Source organism: Podarcis pityusensis, assembly GCF_964106645.2.
Source record: "Podarcis pityusensis genome assembly, chromosome: 10".
Lineage (NCBI taxonomy): Eukaryota > Metazoa > Chordata > Lepidosauria > Squamata > Lacertidae > Podarcis > Podarcis pityusensis.
In genome coordinates, this window is record NC_138035.1 from 42,451,974 (window position 1) to 42,472,928 (window position 20,955).

Genomic DNA, 20,955 nt, shown 5'->3' on the forward strand with positions numbered 1-20,955 from the left:
AACCCAGTTAAACCAAAGAGTTTGGATTTAAGCCAATTTGGTCTCACTTAAGTCATATATCCCATCTCCAGGTGATCATCCAATTGGCTAATTAAGGAGACCTATAATACCACCAAAAAATCAGCCATGGGTAATGCCAGATTTACTTATAAGCTAAACAAGCTATAATTTAGGGCCCCACTCTCTTGGGCCCCTCCCAAAAAATTCACTATTAATATACTTCTTCTTAATTGTATTTCAGTTCAACAATTACTTTGATAAAATACATGTTTTGTTATGTGCAAATAGCTTTAGATACCTTTTAGGTCCATAAATTACCATATAGCATATATTCAACACAAAAAACAGTGGCAATTTGTTGTTGACAAAGAACAGCTGGACATATAAAGGGCCCCATTACCTTCAATAGCTTAGGCCCTCATCAAACCTAAATCCGGCTCTGGTGGGACCTGACTGTGTAGAACAGCAGTGAAGAACATGTGACCTTCTAACTGTTTTTGCCCTCCAACTCCGTAGACAGCTGGATTGCGGTGGGTTGGGACTGCTGATTCTTTTAGATTTGTCAGCAGCCTTCGATATGGTTGATCACAAACTTTTGGACCACTGCCTTGCTGACGTGCGGATTCAGGGTACAGTCCCACAATGGCTGCATTCCTTTATCTCAGGTCGGGGACAGAGGGTGGCGCTAGGGAAGGAGTTGTCGCTGTGGCACTCCTTGGTGTGTGGAGTCCCACAATTCTTTCCCCGATGCTTTTCAATATCTTTATGCGCCCCCTTGCCCAGATTGTCCAGAGTTTTGGGCTGGGTTGTCATCAATATGCTGATGACACCCATCTTTATCTGTTGATGGACGGCCACCCTGACTCGGCCCTGGACACACTGACCAGATGCTTGGAAGTTGTGGCTGGATGGCTGTGTGGGAGCCGGTTGAAGTTAAATCCTTCGAAGACAAAGGTCCTCTGGCTAGGCCGGGATGACATGGGGTTGGGGGGCGAACTCCCATCTCTTGCGGGTGCTCAATTAGTGCCAGTGCCTTCTGTCAAGTGCTTGGGTGTAACCTTTGAGGTGTAAGCCCTGATCTGCCCACAATGATCCATGCAACGGTCACCTCCAGGCTTGATTATTGTAACTCGCTCTATGCAGGGCTGCCCTTGAAGCCGACCCAGAAACTCCAGCGGGTGCAGAATGCCGCAGTGAGGCTCCTTATGGGATCCTTGCCATGGGACCACATTCATCCAGTGCTTTACCAGCTGCACTGGCTCCCGGTGGAGTACAGGGTCAGGTTTCAGGTGCCGGTTTTGACCTTTAAAGCCCTATGCGGCCTAGGCCCCTCGTACCTACCAGACCGCCTCTCCTGGTGTGCCCCACGGAGGACCTTAAGGTTCACAAATAACAACACTTTGGAGGTCCTGAGCCGCAAGGTGGTTAGATTGGTCTCAACTAGGGCCAGGGCCTTTTCAGTACTGGCCCCGACTTGGTGGAACGCTCTGTCACAAGAGACCAGGGCCCTGCAGAATTTGACATCTTTCTGCAGGGCCTGCAAGATGGAACTGTTCCGCCTGGTCTTTAGTTTGGACTCAGTCTGACCCTTATGTTTTCCCTCCCCTTACGGTTTTGATTTATGGGCTACTACTAAAATGAGGCTGCATTTTAAATTGTAATTTAACCCGTATTTTAATTAACTGATTTTTCTTTTTCTTTTATATTTTATTGTATTATTATTATTATTATTATTATTATTAATATTATTATTATTATACCCAGCCAGCATAGCATAGTGAAGGACAGTGCTTTTTTCTGAGGGGATGCAGGGGTACCCATACTCCTAAACATTTTGTGAATCTTTGTACTTTGGTCCATTTACTGTATTTATTTTTCCTGATTTCAACTCTAAAATGGTGGTTTTCTTGAGTCAAAATGAGAGTCCCCCTAGACATTTTTTAAAGAAAAAAAAAGCACTGGTGAAGGATGATGGGCGTTGAAGTCCAATAACATTTAGAGAGTCACACGATCCCTGTCTATGACACAGGTAAAACCATGTCTGGAAGAAGTGATAAATGAACATGCCGACATAGCTTGACTCCAAGTTCTGTGTTGTACATTGATTGTAGCCTTCCTGCATCAAGTATAAGGATCGGACAGTAGCTTCAGCAGCACCACATCAGAAAACCCAACATTTTGCTGACGTTATAACAGTTATGCTAGAAGTTTGCAGCCATATCCTTGTAAGTAGCAATGCAGCTGGCAAATATCCCCCCCCAAACCCCCAGCAGGTGAAAAGCACCAGGAAAAAAAGTCAGCAACATACTATCACAGTTAGTGGCATAAACGGTGCCAAGTCCCAATGTCCTGATCTAATCAAGAGACATATTTTCTGTAAAATCAAAGTATCTAGCAAGTGAGAACATTTCAGCCTGATGTAATTTTAATGGCTGAGATATTACATCTCCCTCTCCTCTAACACTTTGTGACCTAATAAAAGATCGAGACCATTGCTGCAATTATTCTTCAAGAAATGGGACTAAATTTTTGATAATTTTTCAGTGCCACTGTTCATCACTGATATAATTAAGTCGACTCCTTTCCCAAAGGCTGAGCTTCAGCAAGGATATTGCTGTACCAATACATTAAATTCAGAGTCATTAAATCAGAACTTATTAGAGTGTTTCTCGGGTTGAATGTTCACCCCTTCCCACTCTTCTTACATGGGGTGGAGGAAATGGCAGCAGAAAATTATAAGGAGACACAGGAGGATTGCTGCAGACTGATAAATTGCAGCAGTGAAAGTTGTGATAGGAAGATGCTTCAAGAAATAATGGACCAAATATTTTCCCAGATACAGCAACATATTTCCAGAAGTCAGTTTAATGCAGTTCAGGGTTGCAGAGTAACTGCCCGTGGAATCCTACTCATGCTTACCCAGAAGTAAACCACAGTGAGTTCAGTCAGGCTTACTTCTATTTAAGAAGGCAGAGAAATGCTGTCTAAAAGTGCAAATGTGATATATATATATATATATATATATATATAAAACAGCACAAGATATGAAGTACACTGTAATTGAATAAGATTGTGATCTTTTTAAAGCCAATAGGAATTTTTTTCCCCCCTTCTTATGTTGAGCAGTTTTGGTAACTTTGGTTTTATGCAAAAATGAAAGAAAAATATGTACATTATTTTCTGTGCATATCAAAACTTGAGCTTTCTAATACCTTCAGGCTTAGTATATATAGAAAATTGAGGGTGGGGTTTGAAATATAATCCTGCAAAAGAAAGAAATCAATTTGGTTCAGCCTCTTGATGTGTGTCAAAGCTATGTATAAATCTCAGCTGAGGAGCCAGAGCTGTCAGGAGACTAAATATATCAGAGCTTTAGACTAGGTGTGTCCAAAGAGCAAAATAAACCTACCGCAAGTGACAATCCAGAACAGTCATGAGACACAACATAGATAAGGAGGACATAGAAGGAAGAAATAAAAATTAAAACATCCACACACAAAAACATTAGTCAAACCATGGAGAAATGACCATTTACATAGATTGTACATTTGCTGTTCAACACCTTTACATAATTCAGATTGCAATCCTATGCACAATTTACCTGGGAGTAAGTTCCATTGAATTCAACAGGACTTACTTCTGAGTAAACATGCTTAGGATTGTGCTGTGAGACCTATGATCATCCACCCTTTACTTAAGTACGGTAGTTATTCCCCTAGATACTGATAATATTTTCTATACACATAAAAGTTTTAGGTTACAATCTTACACATTCTTACCCAGGAGTAAACCCTTCTAAACACAGCGAGACTTACTTCCAAGTAAAAATGTACAGAACTGCATCCTCAGGCTATAATCCTATGCACATAAATAGGAGTAATCCCTATTGGACCAAGAGAGACTTACTCCTGAATAAACACATATAGGATTACTCTGTTGCAGACCACAGACCACTTACACCAGAATCCTTGGAAGTACAAAAGCTTACATTTTGATCCTAAATACATTTACAGTACTAAGAAGCCTCACTGATTTTAATTAAGACAGTTGTCAAGGACCCTTGCTCTGGAACTGAGACTACAACTGCAAGAGAATGATATTGTTACAAGGTAAGAGCACTTCCTGCCTGCGTTCATCTCATTTTTTTTTAAAAAAACTAGTCTAATACATGTATTTATTTCTTTAGCATGATTTCTTTAACATTAACAATGTGCAAGACATTCTGTAAAACGCAAGTGATATGATCTCTGTCAGAGAGGTAGTACAGACAGGATAATGGTGAGCTGTCAGGATAATGGCGAGCTGTCAGGTATGATAACATAAAAGCAAAGAGGGGTGTGTGGATTGCTGGAAGATTAATTGGCTCCATATGCTGTAAAGGGGAATCTATAGCAGAAACATCCAACATGGTTCTCTCTAGCTGTTGTTGGACTACAAGGCCCATCAACTCCTACTAGCATGACTATACATCAAGTATGATGGGAGTTGCAGTCCAACAAGATCTGGAAGGCACCTTGTTGGCTACTTCTGACCTATAAGAATAGGAATGATTTCCTGGCAGAATAAATTGAATGGAGTGAAGGCAGGAAAGGGAAAAGAGAACAAAACTATTCAATAAGGGCCAGTCCTACCAATCAGCAGAGAAAGGTTGCTGTCTCAGGCAGCTGATTTTGAGTGTCACAAAGGGGCAGCAAACCATTGGTTATTTAGTGTGTGATTACTGTGTTTTTCACTGTCATAGACAGTGGGAGGTGCTTGTGGGATTTTCTACCTCAGCTGCCAATATGTGTTGACCAACCTTGGGTACTATGCACACCTTGACCGGGGGTGGGCAGTGGGGTGGAGGGTAGGAGCAGATATTTGCTGCTCTGCCACAAAAAGGAAAATGTCTTAGGCTACTGGATTAGTGAAGAAGAGTAAGAAAAGGTAAAACATGAATTCAGAATAATGGATGTCTATAACTATAAGGACTGGGTGTTTGTGGTCATTGCAGAAAATTGGGGAGGAAGGAGATTATGAAATGGGTCCTTTTGAATAAGGTCATTGTCATAGAACTTCTTGGAGTTGCAGCAACTGCTTGTGCCGTCTGTTGTTCTGCTGCCACACCCCCACATGCTCTTGTGAGTCCTAAAACGGCACACAGAGCACATTGTGGTTTGACATTTTGCAGGCTGCTCTGTGTCCTGAAAAGCCTACTCTTGCTGCAGAGTGCAAAAAGCTGGTCTGCACTGAACTCTCCTGGACTGCCAGATATGACGTAAACACCTCAGCATGTCACAGTGAGGGAGGTCAGGACGTAATGGTGGTTCCTTTGCCAGAGAGGATTATGAAAAAAGTTGAAGGTCTATCAACAGTTTGCTCACATGGGCCTTGCAGCCCCTCTTATTTTAATTATGAGCTTCCATGCTAGAAAACTGCATTATTATTATTTTTCGGTACACTGTTCTTGATGCAAATGCGAACCTTTGGATAATGAAGGTTATGGCTTTGGATAATGAAGGTTACTACTCTGAATATATATGGTACATAAAATGAAGAGCATGTAATTATATATGTTAATAAATCTGTGTGTACCATCAACTTAAACTTGGTCACTTAGGATACATCACAGAGGAAGACTAGAGCTGCAATTCTACATCCACTTACCTGAGATTAAGCTCCAATGAATTAAATGGGACTTACTTCTAATTAAACATGTATAGAATTTCAATGAACGCTTATGCATATAGACAAAAGGGGAAAGCAATTTGTGAACAATGATTCTAGTGATTTGGAATTTGGGTAATGAGACAAATTGTCTCTTGCCCAATAAGAAGTGCTGAGCAAGTGTTGACACGTCCATGAAGTTGGAAAGAGCTGAAAAAACTACTCAGCTGATTCCTAACAAAATCAGCACTAACTTCAGCAGGATGAAATGGCTGTTGGTTATTCTCTTGCAGAACCAGTGTATGCTGCAAGTGTAATAACTCCTTCTAAGTGCATAAAAGCATAAAAGTTACATTTAGTAACTTTAAAATGGGCGTTTCTGGTGTTCCAGAAGGCATTGGAGCTTTGCGAATACAACTAAATTCTGTTTAAAAAGTGAAACAAATACACCTAATATTTGAAATATCTTACATTTAGGGTTTACCCTACCACAGTTTGAACTGCTAATGTTTCTAGTATCAACCCAAAGGTGCACCATTAGCTTTGTGGGATATGTGTGTGGGGAACATGGTAGAAAACATACAGCCCATGGAGTTTATTAATGAGACCTTGGGAGATGCGGGACTTCTAAAACATGTTGTTATTAATTTACGTGCCTGCAAGCATAACACTATAAAGCCTGGTTGAGAATTATGGTTTAGAATGGAAAACTTTAGTTTAGAAGAGCAACAATGAGCCGCAGTGAGCATTGAGCTTGTGTAGCCCACCTTCCTTCTCTTTCTCCTTCACATGCCGGACAAAATGAAAATGTCTGCCTGCATTTTGGAACAAGCCAGAGTTTTGCAATACTATGAAACACAGGAAACTGCTGTTTGCTTTACTAACTGGAGTTGAACCATGGCTACAGATTTCATTGTATTAAGTAATTTTAGCCCAAGTTCAATTCATATTATACTTATTTTTTTGTGTAATGTGGAACTGTAGCTTCTATTAAAGTAAAAGCTGGAACCATGCCTCTCCCCCACATGATGGTTATGATGGGGAATATACTTGAAATTTATGGCAATTCTATAATTATATCTTCTAAACACTATACCTCAGCCTTTGCCATCCTGGTGGATGGTTTGGACTTGTCCTAAACATCTGGAAGGTACCAGGTTGTTGAAGGCTGCTTCAACAACTTTACATAATAAATTTTTAATCTCTCTTTTAAATTACTGATAGCACCCATTGTGTAAAATTACTGAAAGCAGTTTTCTTCAGCCTCTAAGGATCCACATTTACCGTTTAATCTGCTCTTTGCAGGAACAGGTTCACACTTTAATGCTCTGTGTCCGAGTGCTCTTTCTTTTGCCCCAGAGCTTCCCCCACGAAAACCCACTCTTTAAAACTGAAGCACAAGAAACAGCAATTTGGGGTTTTACGTGAATTCCCCATTTGTTCTTATTTAACTTTAAGAAAGGGGGAGGAGAGCACTTGGACACAGAGTTTTAAAGTGTGGACTGTGGGGAGTGTGGAGGAAAGGTAAGTGTGGATAACCCCTAAGATTTATTTATTTCTTGCATTTAACAAGGAATTAGCAACAGACCTTAGACTTCTGGATTCAGTGGAAGAGGCTTCTACCAAATTCTGTATGAATATACTAAAACATACTCATATATGTTGAAAGTTTTAACAGTGCTATTATCACTTTTTTGGTCATTTATCCAGGCCAGAACAAATATAATGAGGAACACTTAATATATAATAGAATCACAAGGAAAATATTACATAATAATACAGAACAAATTTCACAAAAAAGATAACAAAATGTACACACAATTTATCCTACAAAGAAATGACAGATTGTTACCATTAGTATAATTATCAATGCATAAAGAGACTTTTCTACGGATCTTATAGTAGAGTAGTTTCAGGTTATTTCTGTCTTCAAGTGGAAAGGTTTGATCACAACTGCCATAGTAAATTCAGCAATTAAGAAGGAGCAAATCACAATTAGCATGTAAATGAGAAACAAAATCCTATGCTGAAGTGAAATTAAAATATCTGCTAAATCATGCTTTTGGAATGAAACTTACTGATTAAAGTTATTCTAGAATTTTAACATTCCGTGCCATGCCAAGTTAGTTTTGCAGTTATTCTGTGAGATAATGAATGGCGGCAACACAATCTAGCCAGCAAGGGTCAGGGAGGAACTAAATCTAGAAGAGTGATAGAATTGCCACCTTCCAATGTAACTTTCTCCCCCTTTCTAGGTAATATCTGGTATAACACAATCTAAGTTTTCTCAAACTCTGCTTCACACTGATGACTATTACCACTGGGGCTTGGGAAACAGTGCATTATTGCATTATACTATATCGGGGTAGACAAGAGGTACCCTCCTTTCATTAATTTCTATTCCATTCTTCCCCTTCCTCTTCCCATGGCCCTGCCCCTGCCCCAACCCCCTTCTTTCATTTTCCCACCACCGTAACTCTTCCCTCAGAACACCCTTTTGCTAACTTTCTGGAAGAGGTTATATTTTGTAGAGAATGATTTGAGCAGACCCAAGCCACTTCTCCTTGCCAATTAACAACTGGAATTTTCATTACTTCAGTGTCCTAACCCAAATATAAAGGGAAGGACAACCTACAGAAGGTTTGCATGGAATTGTCTGCATTTCCCCCCCCCAGTGAATCTTCTCACCACATATGCTGCGAATAATATTTCATCTCTAAGAAGCAGTATTATGAACCAGCCACTTCAGAGACCACCATGAGTGGAACTTATCCATAACCTATACAGTCTTGCTTATGGGCAGCTCCTTTACCCAAAAACACTTCAATATCTGTTTATCCCACATATCAATATTGGAGGCAAGCTACTACACATATCATCTTCTTTCTGCATCTGATAATGCATGTAATCCTAATCTGAGTGAGCACTAATTTTTACCAATTGAATTCCAGTTCAGAGAATTCAGTGCATCAAAAAAGAGAGAAGAAACCACTCCCTGTGATCTGGAAGACCCGCTCTGTCATTATGCAATTGATTCTGTGTAAGAAAAGGGCAGTCCCAATAAAGGCATGGCAGGAAAGATTAAAATTCCAGAATATCAACATCGTTCCTGAAACAGATTCTGCAATGTAAGTGTTGCTTCACGTGTTAATATTCTTTCCTTTTAACAGACCCATAAGATACACCTGTTAAACCTGTGGCATTTGGAATACATACAAACCCACCTTATATTTTCTTTTGGGGAAAAATTGCAGTGGTTTACCCCAAAGATTCTGTGAATTGTAACTGCCAAAGATTAATAGCTCATTCATTGTACCAAAGTGCTTTGGTGGATAACTGTGGCCATACAAGAGTTGTCTATTTACTGTAGGTGGACATTAAGAGTCAGCAAAGAGTGCCAAGAACTATCAATGTAATCCTAATGCATGTTTACTAGGCACTAAGCCCCACTTAATTCAATGGCTCTTACTTCTGAGTCAACATGCATTTGATTGGGCTGTAGGAGAATAACCTTGTTTAATGAGGAATACCAATGCACATTCGTTAATATCCTATTTTAGATGTTCAGGAGTTCAGCACTGGGGGAAAAAAGATTCTGGGCTGTATCCTGAAGACCTCAAACTCCAATAAATGCTACATGCTCATGTGAATTTGCTAGAGAATATGTTCCACTAAAACCAGTGGAACATTCTTCAAAGTATTTCCTTGTTATTTGATACGAGAATTATGCTAACCCAGGCTTTAGCAACCTAGTGTCCCCCAGATGTTCTGGAGTGCAACTCCTATTAGGGCTGATGGTCCAAGGCATTTGGGGGACCCTAGGTTAGCAAGGACTGTGCTAATCATTTTCCAATACACAATACTGCTGTCAGGCCACTGATGGTCTAATATTCAAACACTTTCACTCAGGTTTTAAATGAAACATTGCTCAAGAACAAGATATATACTTTACCTGATCTTTCAAGTTCTTGCCTAAATCTTTTACATCTTTCATGTTAATTGCATTCTTTCCTCCCTTTTCCTTGCCCTTCTTCTTGTTTTTCTTTTTGAACAAGCATTTCTTACACAGACAGAAACAGCAGGTAAGGACTAATAGGATTGCAACTATGGCTATGGCTATTAAGGCCCAAGGTGGCACTGTGAAGAGAAAACACACACAAAGACACAGAACAAAGTTTCACACTGTTAGTAAAAGATTAAGAGAAAAGGAGCAAAGCAAAGAGAGTCTGCCTTTAGAAAATATATCTAAAAAACATTTGCATCTCCTAAACAAAAGAACTCCAGATTTCGTACTCTTCTCTTTTATACTTCACCTCATGCAAATAAAGTTTATATAACAAAAATATGAATTATCTACACAAACTAGTAGGAGACTGCTGTGGATAAACAATTGCCTTTCTATAGTTTGCCAAGTCCCCTGGGCTTCTAACTATGCTTGTTGTGTTGAGGGAATTATTCATTGCTGGCTTTAAAATCACCCCTTTAACCCACCTTGCATTATGACCTGGTAAATCAAGCTAGCTTCGAGTCAGCAAGAGCTGGCTGGGTGCTTGTCTCATTCAGAGCTTCAGAAAACAAGTGCATGTGTTCAACACAGCCAGATATAATGAGCAACATTTCTCCACTTGCTGCTGCCTTTTCTTGACAGTGACTCAGATGCAGGTCAAAGTCGTCAGCGAACACTAGCCAAGGGCAATGATTACCCAATTCAAAGAGATCTATGTTGTTAGCATTCATATCTTCCCAATGCTCTTCATGTTTTAATGCTAAACACACACATGTGCTTGCGCACGTGCACAAGTCTACTTCAATAAATCAGAAAATCCTAAGCATTCAGTTTATCCATTCAAAATAGATATCCGGGCAGCCACTGCTATAACGCAAAACAACATTCACAGCAACCGTGATGAAAAAATTCATTTGATTTCAGCAAGGATCAGAATCAAAACCAGCGAAGATCCTGTGATGAAAAAGTCAATTATATAACTAAACTTTGGTGTGATCACTATAATAACCTTTTCTATATGGCGATTAAAATTTCATTAAAATCTTGTAAAACAGGATTTAAGAAAAGCAGCCGTGTTTGCTTCCAGAGATGTACCCAGCCTATCAGATCTGCGATATATTCTGCCAAACAACTTACACAGAAGTCTCTACGATTATGTTTCACAAAACGGAAGGGTGAATAGAGCCTGACAGGTGGTGCCAGTGAATTACAAAAAGAAAATGGAGCGGATAGTGAAAACGAATGACAATTAACTGCTTAAAGTAATGAAGATGAACTGAATGCATGATAACAAGAAGCTGTATCAAAAGAAATAAATGGCACAGCCACCCACACTAATTTCTAACGAGAGGTCCTGGGATTCAGGATTGTTCAAACATCATACCTATAAGATTGTAGACTTTGGCTGTGTCTTTCCTTCAGACAACCTAAGGCTGAATCCTAGAACTGAAAAGATATTCTGGGGCTCAGGCTTGCATCAAATTAAATCTAGTTCTTGATGCAGTATAATTATTTTCATTCCTCTGTTTCTTGATGAATCCATCCTCCTATCATCTGATGACAGAGAAGACTTTTATGGAACACAAGTTATCTATCCATCTTCCATTTTCCTATCTTTGGGGAATTCAAGATGGCTGTTTCAGTAATACTACACAAGAAATGGGTGGGGATAAATTGGTGTAGATGCAGATTGTGGCTGTCAGGTGTGCTGACATATTTTTCACAGACGTTTTTCACAGTCGGGAAGAGCCCATATGACAAGGAAGGCTTACCATATTATTATTATTTGCTTAAACCTAATGTTTCCCAGCTTCTGTGGAAAACACCATTGCTACTAAACGCCACCAAATATGCCAGTCTCATTGTATCGTGAAAACAACAGCAGTGGCAGAGGTGGGTTTCTTTAATGCCTTTGAGGTTTGAAGTTAGTCACAGTGAGTTGTATTCAACTGAGTCCTACTCAGAGAAGACACATTAATCCTAAATTAGTCATGTACTTCTGCTAGCCTGGATAGCTCAGTTTGTGAGAGTGTGGTGCTGATAACGCCAAGGTCGCAGGTTCAATCCCCACAAGGGACAACTGCATATTCCTGCATTGCAGGGGGTTCGACTAGGTTCCCTTCCAACTCTACGATTCTATGTTCATTAACTTTGATGGTTCTACTCTGAGTAGGACTAGCACTGAAATCATCTTAGTGGAAATTGAAGCTTACCTGCGAATAAATCCTATCAAACTCAACAAAGTCCTATTGAACAGGTGGGGCTCTGTTGCTCTCCCAGCTTCCCACCACTGCAGATCACTGCCACATACCAAAAGGAGGACAGCCAAGGCAAGGGGAGTTTGGGGTGAGCTCCTTGAGCCTCAACCCTCCCTCTCTCCTCTTGGTAAGTGGCTTCCAAGGAGACATACATAGGATTGTTCTGCTAAGTGTGACTACCTTGCTCTGGATTCAACCAAAAATGTTTTAAAATATACACCGATTATACCTAATTGATTTTCTCATCACGGAGGATTGCCTTTCAGTTCTTTTATCAGCCTCATAGATATTCTTTGAATTCTTTCTTTCCAGTTATTTGTCCACATGCTTCTTGAACTGTGATAACCAGAGGTGAACACAGTTGCCCACAGTATGCTTTCACATACAACTTTTGCGATAAGTAAGTTGCTGCATCATGCAGACAGAAGATGCGTTGACATAATTGGAAAAAATATGTACAGAACTAGACCGTAAAGTTACTCCAATCATGCTGATTTAATAGTAAGTCCTGCCAAGATCAATGAATTTAATTCCCCATAAGCATGTGGGTGTTATATGCATTTGAAATCTCTTCCCTGGTGTTGAGAAATGCATGCATAATTCCATAAGAATGTCTCATACAAAGAAGAGAAATTGGAAGTTGCTTGGTAAGAGATTAATGCTATGAAACTTATGACAGCATATCTTTCTTAGGCGGAAAGCTGTCTGACATAAAAATGTACCAATCGTGTGGGCTTAGCCAGCTGCAATTGCTACTGCCTACATGATTTGTTCCACATTACACAGCAATATCAGCTCTGAATTAATCTAAGCTCCAAACGCCAGCAGATGAACTAACTTCAGCTCAAATGCACAGCAGCCCAGAATACATTAAAGGACTACAAACCATACCTGCTGACCTCATTATTAAAAGCCAAAAGCCATGTTTGCCCAAATTGGATTCCAGTAATCATATTTGACTAGCCAAATTGTTGAAAAGCTACACTGAATTTTGTCATACCTTTTCTTTCCTGAGAGAGGAACTGTTGGTGTTGCATCAAATCACTTAGGAGCCAGATGTGTGCCAATTCATCTCTATGTGTACCACTAGCAAAGCATTATGGCACAAATGGTTTGTTTCCAGTGCTTGGAATGAACTTTCAGTTGAACTAGTAAAAAAAATCTCTGAACTACACCTGAAAGTGGGTCCCAAAATTGTTGCGTGAATTAAGTTCACTTTGAGGTAGAACTCTGAATGGCTGTAGTTCATCTTCATGTTTCATCACGCGCGCACACTCCATAGGAGATCTGGAGTCTTATTAAGCCAACTTCTATAAAGAAGGTGAGAAAGTAAAGGAGATAATGTTCTTTGGCTTATTAGGCAGATATGGAGGTGCTGGTGTCACGAAGGATGATTAGTCACTTAATCACACAATCAGAAAGAAGCAATGTGAGATATTTCCTGTATCTTCCCTGCTAAAAATATTTGGTATCTTCCAAAAGGAGCAGTTTGCACTGAGAAATACAGGCACAGGAACGAAGTGAATGGCACATTGTGCCTTGAAGAGCTGTGTCGTTGGCACAAATGAAACAAAGAAAACATTTTCTATTATGGAAATACAAAGATGGTCAAAGCTTCATCTGCTTTCATTCTGTCTGTCTGTGGCCCATGATGTACTTTTGGACCATATACTTCAGCACAGCAGCTTGTACCGTGTGGATTGCTGTTTTTTGTTTACCAAGGATGAACTTTTTATGAACTTTTAATGAACTGTTAAACATGAACTGGATAGGTAGTTTTCTAAAGGGACAAACTGGAACTGGAACGAGTTCTTTTTTGGATGATCTTGAACTAGAAGCAGTTCCTTTTTAAAATGAAATTTCCAAGAACTGCTGGTTTAAGATTATTATCACATGTGACCCCACCCCAAATGTTTAAATGACTATTTTCAATAGCTTCATATAGACACCTTAACCTCTTCTAGGAAACAGTATGAAAAGAGGATTGGGATTGCACTTTGAGAATCAGAATTTGATGGAATAGTGGGATGTAGATATAAAAAATAAATAATACAAAGTTGCAATCACAACAAATAGTTTGATGCATATTATTTGTAAGAACAACAACAAAAGCTATATCCAGTATGGTTTCACTCATCCTGCAATCCAGATCACTATGAAGAATGAAGGTCACCAGGTTGACAAAGCAGAAGAATGACAAAAGACTTTGATGCCTGGTGTTGAACAATGCAACTTCCTAAATTGCCTTGCTATTGTTGAGTGCTTTTGTAAGCTTTACAGCAAAGAATGAGTTATAAGTGAGGTTTTGATTTGAGTATGTCTATGGATCGAAAATGGAAGCTATGAAATACTTACGCAACTGAGACAAGGGGAAAATTCTATTAGATGAGTCCTGGTCTGCACAAAACCTAGACGTCTGATCTAAGAAATGTGTTCTATTATTCTTTGGGGAAATAAATTATATCTCTATAACTATCTAATCTATCTGTCCATCTATCCCTGTCCTATACACACAATAAAGCACCTAAGTGTGAATGTCTCCCTTGCCTGGTGTTTTCAGCTATTTCATGCTGCAAAGATCTCTTAGGCTGCAACCATGATACCAGGGGTGCTCTGTACACAAAGAAACCTATTTCCAGGGTGCATTTGAAGTTAATGGCCAAGTTGCTTTCCTTTCCTTTCTAGACTCCCATTTAACAGCATTATGATGATGATGATGATGATAATGATTGATTGCTCGCTTCAGCTTTTCTGCACAAAAAGCATGATTTCTGATTGGCTTGGTAGTAGCACAGTAATGGTCATTAACTTCCTTGCAGGACCACTGCCAAGGTGATAAATAGATTTCGTTTGCATTAGCTTCTCGAGACCAAAAGCATCATTTGATCTCATTAATAGAATCTAATCAAATCCAAAGTTGCATCACCCTTAGAGCACAACAACCAATTTTCATAGACTAACAACTGCTCGCTGCTTTTTTATTTTATTTAGTTTTTAGAAAAATGCAAATTACATAAGGATAGCAGAAAAGTAATAAATATCAATGAGATAGGATGTGAAGCTGTTCCCTCTTTCTGCCTGCATTTCTTTGGTGTTACGTAAAATTGATTTTATTTGTACAAAGGGAATTGAGTGCTTTATTTCACAAATAATCCATTAAATTCTGCTTGTCTTACCACAAGAAAAGAGAACACCAGCATAATCTTATGGAAGGAAAACTCTGAACCTAAACCTCCACTGCCTTGCAGAACATCTTCAGGAGAAGAAAAGGCTAAGGAGTAAACCCTACACTAATTTGGAGTGGAGTCCCTAAGGTGGTCAGATGACTTCTTGTATGGCTCCTTCCAGCAATTCCTACAGCACAGCTGATGCCAAATGCATTGCTTTCTTTTTCTTTGGATCACATTAGCGAGCCAGAGAGCAGTGTTGTGTCATCTGGGCAGCCCAGAACGTCCACAAACATTGCTCTGGCTTGTGCCCTGCAGACATCACTTCGGTGCTGTTAACGCAGCAAAAACAATGCAGAAGACAGCAGTTATGAGTTATAAGCTCAACCTGATAGGTATAAGGTATGAGCACTAAGTGTTGTCTTTGAAAGAGATCATAATGTCTCACTGGTCAGCTACCACCCACCTTAAGCTGGGCAGTGTCCAGTCAATCAAGTGTTGACCCACCACTGTCCATCTGCTGCAATAGGTGCTTGGAGCTCAGAGTATCATTTGGCAAGTGGACCGAACAACAAAAGGAGAAACAAACCCTAGAAGGCTGGAACATCATGTGTCCTGGCTTGTCTACTGTGGCAGGTCAATGACTCATGGATGATGGCCATCATAGACCATGAGCTGAAAACAGTCAACATTTTCATTTACAGGAGACTAGACTCATTTTGAATGGCAGCCTCCAAGAGAAGAACTACACATTTTTCTAGCAAGGAGGGGATCCAGAAGAACCACATATTCATAGTGTAGGTTTAACAGTGAGGAACCCTCTTCTGTCTGCAATAGAACTGCCAACCGAAGACTCAGAACACTTGCTTTCCCTCCACCTTTCATCTGGTTAACAAACTGAGTGCCTACACTCCCAATATGTGCTCTGACATACAGACCAAGGACCAGTTCTATGCACAACTAGACCAGGATTTCAGGATGGTCCCAGCCTGCGAACACCTATTCCTGCTATGAGATTTTAGTGACAGAGTTGGGGTGATCATCACGCATGGGGCAACAACATAGGTCACTTTTGTATTGGCAGCATGAACAAGAACAGATAAAGGCTGCTTGATTTGTGCTCATATCACAGCTTCTGCATCATGAACACATTCTTCTCTATCAAGGCAAAACAGCAAGTACCCTAGGGACATCCAAGGTTAGGCAACTGGCACCAGCTGGCCCTGATTGTCACCAGACAACTGGCACAGAACTGTGATCATGACTGCTGAACCTGATCATGACTGCTAAAAAAATGCACTTTTGTGTTCCCATTCTATATTATTATTGCACATCTATGATTTTTTGCTATCCCACAAACTACTGTATAACAATATCTGGTACATCCAAAAGATATTTGCTTGTCCTTCTTGAAATTATTTGAAATACAACCATATCACTTTGTCAAGAGGAGTTCAGAACTGGTTGAAACTGGAGATAAATCTACTCTCTCTCTCTCTGGTAATGTAAGGTTAGTGGTTAATCTGCATTACAACTGGTCACTGTGCATGTTCATCAGGCTTCATCACAAATGCACAGATAACCTGTCCAGATCAATATAAATACCCTCCATCAGGCCTTAAGAAATGTGCATATATCACCTGAACTTTGTACATTCTCCAACCAATGAGCATAATCTCAAATGGCTGAAATAAAATTAATTTATAAAAATCTGAAAATCTGAAAGCTGAAATAAAATTAATTTATAAAAATCCACTCTCTTACCAACATATAGAAACAAACTGCAAACAATGGGTCAAACCGAGTCAGTGGAAATGACAGTCTTTCAACTCTGCAATGCTAATTAGACCTCTGACTACTTTGAAAGATGGCTAAGAATTTATGAATTATCTGGGGCACTACACTGATGCCACTGTAAAACATTTAGATTTATCTAACATGAACATGGAAATATTTTGTCGACATTTTGTACATAAGTGAAACAGATATGACATCAGAGATTTTGAAAGAAAGAATCTTTGGAACTTGTTTTTCTAGCACACAAGGAAAAAATATCAAAATTGGACAAAAAGGTTTTTTAATTAATTACTGTAAGGGTAGATACAATATTATTATTTATTGTTTTTCTACAGTATAACTTAGCATGACTACAATCCTAATCATATTATATTCTCTTAGCTAACGAGACATTTGGAACTTCAGCTGAATGTTGGATAGTGGGATACAAGAATATCAATAATGCTTATTCATGGATGAAATACTCTCATGGATGAAATACTGTCATGGAAACGTAAAGTTTTGAGAATTACATTGTACTTTGTTTTGATTTATGATGCATGCAAATGTAGATATATTTACTAATCTTAATAATGGCAGGAAGAGAGACAGAGAAAGGAGGAGAGAGAATGTTCCAGAAACTTTTTGACTTTTTGAAGGGATTCAAAAATAAAACTAAAAACCCCCAGTTCTGCCTAAACAGCCCATCACAGATATATAGGGTCACTTGACAGTCAGTGCTAAAGCACAATTCATGTTAAATAGCTCTTAGAGAACATACCATTTAACTTTTCACCAACACAAGTAGACACTATTTCCTACTTACGTATTTCAGCAAGTGAGTACCGATGGATTCAAGGGATAATTTCGGCATCACCAGTAGCTGAATCTGTCAGATTTTGTTCATAAGAAGAAATAGTTTCTTGTCCAGACTCATTTAGTATTGAAGGATAGGAACATAATGTTTGCTTCTGCACTCTAGGACAGTCTATCACAGCAACAAAATCTGACAAGGTCCATTTCCAGTGTTTTCCTTCAGCACCATCTGTTTCATATTGGTGATCTCTATGGATTAGCTGCGAAGGCCATATAACTGCATTCAGGGGAATACTTTTGCCCCAAACTACATTGAAATAGCACATTCTAATGAAGAGGTAGCCAAATGTTTGTAGCAAACTACAAAAAACAAAAAAACAAGCCAGCACCTCCCTTTGTTCACATTTGAATGTAATTGCTTGCTTCTTTGTGGGCAGTGTTGCTGTATTTTACTGATTTTTATTATATTTATATGCTAACTTAAACCTTGAAAAGGTGTTGCGTGCTGAGGTCCCCAAAACACCCCTACCCCAATAACTCACACATCACACATAATTTTTGTTTAAGGTTTTTGGCATAATTTTGGCCACAACTTTATTAAAATACAAATTGTGAGTGGTTGCTTAGGCATTGGTTATGACTAGCTGTCCCCCCCACCTTGGGGGACAGCACTGACTTCCGGATTCCAGGGAGAGCTAGTGTGGAGGAACAAGATCAGGGATAACTGGAGCTGCGACACAGACCCTCAGCTTCTCCCCGCATGCTCCCAGGAGCTTACGCGGCCCGCACCCGATTCCAGGGGTTTGGATGAGAGGATGGTAAGCCCCTGAATTCCTTTAACGGAATTCCCGTGCAGCAGCAGCATTGGAGGGGCAGGCACAGCCAATCCATACCCCTCCACCAACCAATTTAACCAATGCCTAACCGCCAACCTTACAATTTGTGACGATTTGCTACGCAGAAGGCAAAAACCAATTGGTGCACACTAATCAGCCAAAAGGAAAAATTCCTACCAGGCCCCCGCACCAATGCGGACGACCCCATGACAGGCATAGCAAGGTCAAAGCACAAGCCAAATCAAGGGAGGGTGGGCGGGTGATCCGGTGCCCACAGCAAAAGAGAAAGGAACATGCTGTGAGCCTTGTTTAAATAACCTCTGTTCCCACCCCTAAATTGGCAACATCAAATTTACCCCAGTAACACCAACCACCAATCCGATCCAAGCCCCTTCAATCTATCCTGCCTGGCAACCGTGGGGTGCTTTGCTCGGCCCCATCCGCAACACGTGCTCTCCTTTAATGAGAACACGCTTAATAAAAATAATTAGCATTTAGTACCCCCCAAATCCACAAGGTTTAACAAGTATGTGACAAGATGAGATACTGGCAACTGCTTAATATCTATTGAAAACAACAAGAACAACACCAATGTTCAGGGGATAGAGAACACTAGACACCATCTATCTCTTGAGTCCTGTCAGATTATCATATTGCTATTTCTGCAAAGACCTTATTTTTCCCACAGCATTACAAAGCAACCCTGGATCTTGCTTTGAGCAAAAAACATCAGACAGCAGTTGATGCACTTTTTAAAAAAGCTGTGAAGAATTAATATTGGTTTGCAAGCCTTCTTCCTTTTCCAGTGATCTCCCAAAAGATTCATAGATGAATTTCACTAGTTTGTTAAATCTGTGCTAGTTATTGGTTAAATTAAAAAGATAGATAAAACAGTTGAGTACGTAAAGCCTGATCTTTAATGATCCCAGTATGGATTAATTTTACATTGTATACAGATCACTTATGAAGTGGTAAACTGGAGAAAAAACATTTTAAACATATAAAATGCCTCTTATATCTGCCACTGTTGACTTTTATAGTGTTCTTCAATGTACTGAGAAATCAATTTCTTTTCACAGGAATCCTGTAAAGCAGGCTAGGCTAATAGAGATATTTGTCCAATTAGATCCTTGGGTCAACTTCATAGCTGAGCAGGGACATGAACGAATACTAAAACTCACAAACAACCAGATCCAGAGCTCTTTGTCCACACTGAGCTGCATACACATGCATGAATTTTCTGATTCATTTAAAAATAAATAAATATATGCAGTCATTTAGCAGAAATCTATATAAGGTACTTTGGGAATCTTTGGGTGGAAAAGAGACCTATACATTCCAAGATAGAAATAAAGACATATCTGTGAACAGCACCACACAAGGCCTTTTGAAGTGATCAAAGGCATATATAAATGTTCTTTTAAAAGAGACAGGGTGTGTGTGTGGGGGGGGGGAACCAAGATAAAATTACTAGACTTTTAGTTTTGATGCCAAAGTCTCAGTTGCAAATCTCCAGTCAAATACCTTGTGCTTGTGCAATTTTATTTTGTATCAAATATGTAAATTGTATACCTTATATTGCATTGTATTTTGTAATACATTCAGTATTTTATATTGTTGTCTATTGTATTTTTGTTTCGTAAGCAGCTCTGAATATATATATATATATATATATATTAGAAAAGTGGGGTATAAATATTAAATCTAATATGGAAGTTCATTGTGAGGTTAAATGAGAGAGAAACTGTGTGAAGTAATCTGGGTAATTAAAGGTTCTACAGATATGGCAATACCCATGTGCTTTACTGTAACAGGACTGAATTAATTAAAATTACTTGTGATCAAGATCAAGCAAAACAGTATTGTTTGTATATGACACAAAGGACATTAGATTAAGGATGGTTTTGGAGCTGAGCATTTGACATCATTTTTAAAAAAGAAAAACGTCAATTAACTATTCAAACTACCCACAAATTAAAACTATCCAAGGAGCTTCAAAATCTCACCAGCAGTTCCTCGCTGCCTTAAAATGTTTTCACTCACAAATTAAGAGGTATGGGACCACCATACAGGTCATATAGTTATTAAGCTATTCACTGCTTTACCATGCCTTCAGTGTTACTACTGAAAGCTTTTTTTAAAAAAGTACTGTCAAGTATTTTCCCCATCATAATGACAGAAACAAATAGCATCAGCATTAAGGACATAATGGTGACATCACAGATGAATAGGCTAGCATAGTGTGCATGTGTTAATGGTTTGGCAAATGTCTTCTGTTCATGGACAAATCTCAGCGCAATGGAGATCCTGGAAAGACAATTATTTATGACTACACTGAAGACCTTTTTCTAAAAAATAAATAAGTAAATGGCAACACATGATCATGTGGAAATGTCACTGGTGAAAAACAAAAACATCACTATTTTGTACTGATGCCACACCAGTACTTT

At 39.3% G+C, this 20,955-nt stretch overlaps 1 protein-coding gene across 4 annotated transcripts in view; it reads right to left on the reverse strand.

Moving 5' to 3' along the window:
* SYT1 (synaptotagmin 1) overlaps positions 1–20,955 on the reverse strand; it is a 343,326-nt gene that overhangs the window by 89,294 nt on the left and 233,077 nt on the right. For all 4 annotated transcript variants that reach the window (XM_080971338.1, XM_080971335.1, XM_080971337.1 and 1 more), the window contains exon 4: positions 9,599–9,783. In XM_080971338.1, coding sequence (XP_080827464.1) covers positions 9,599–9,783 — 185 coding nt within the window. The remainder of the gene's footprint in view (positions 1–9,598; positions 9,784–20,955) is intronic.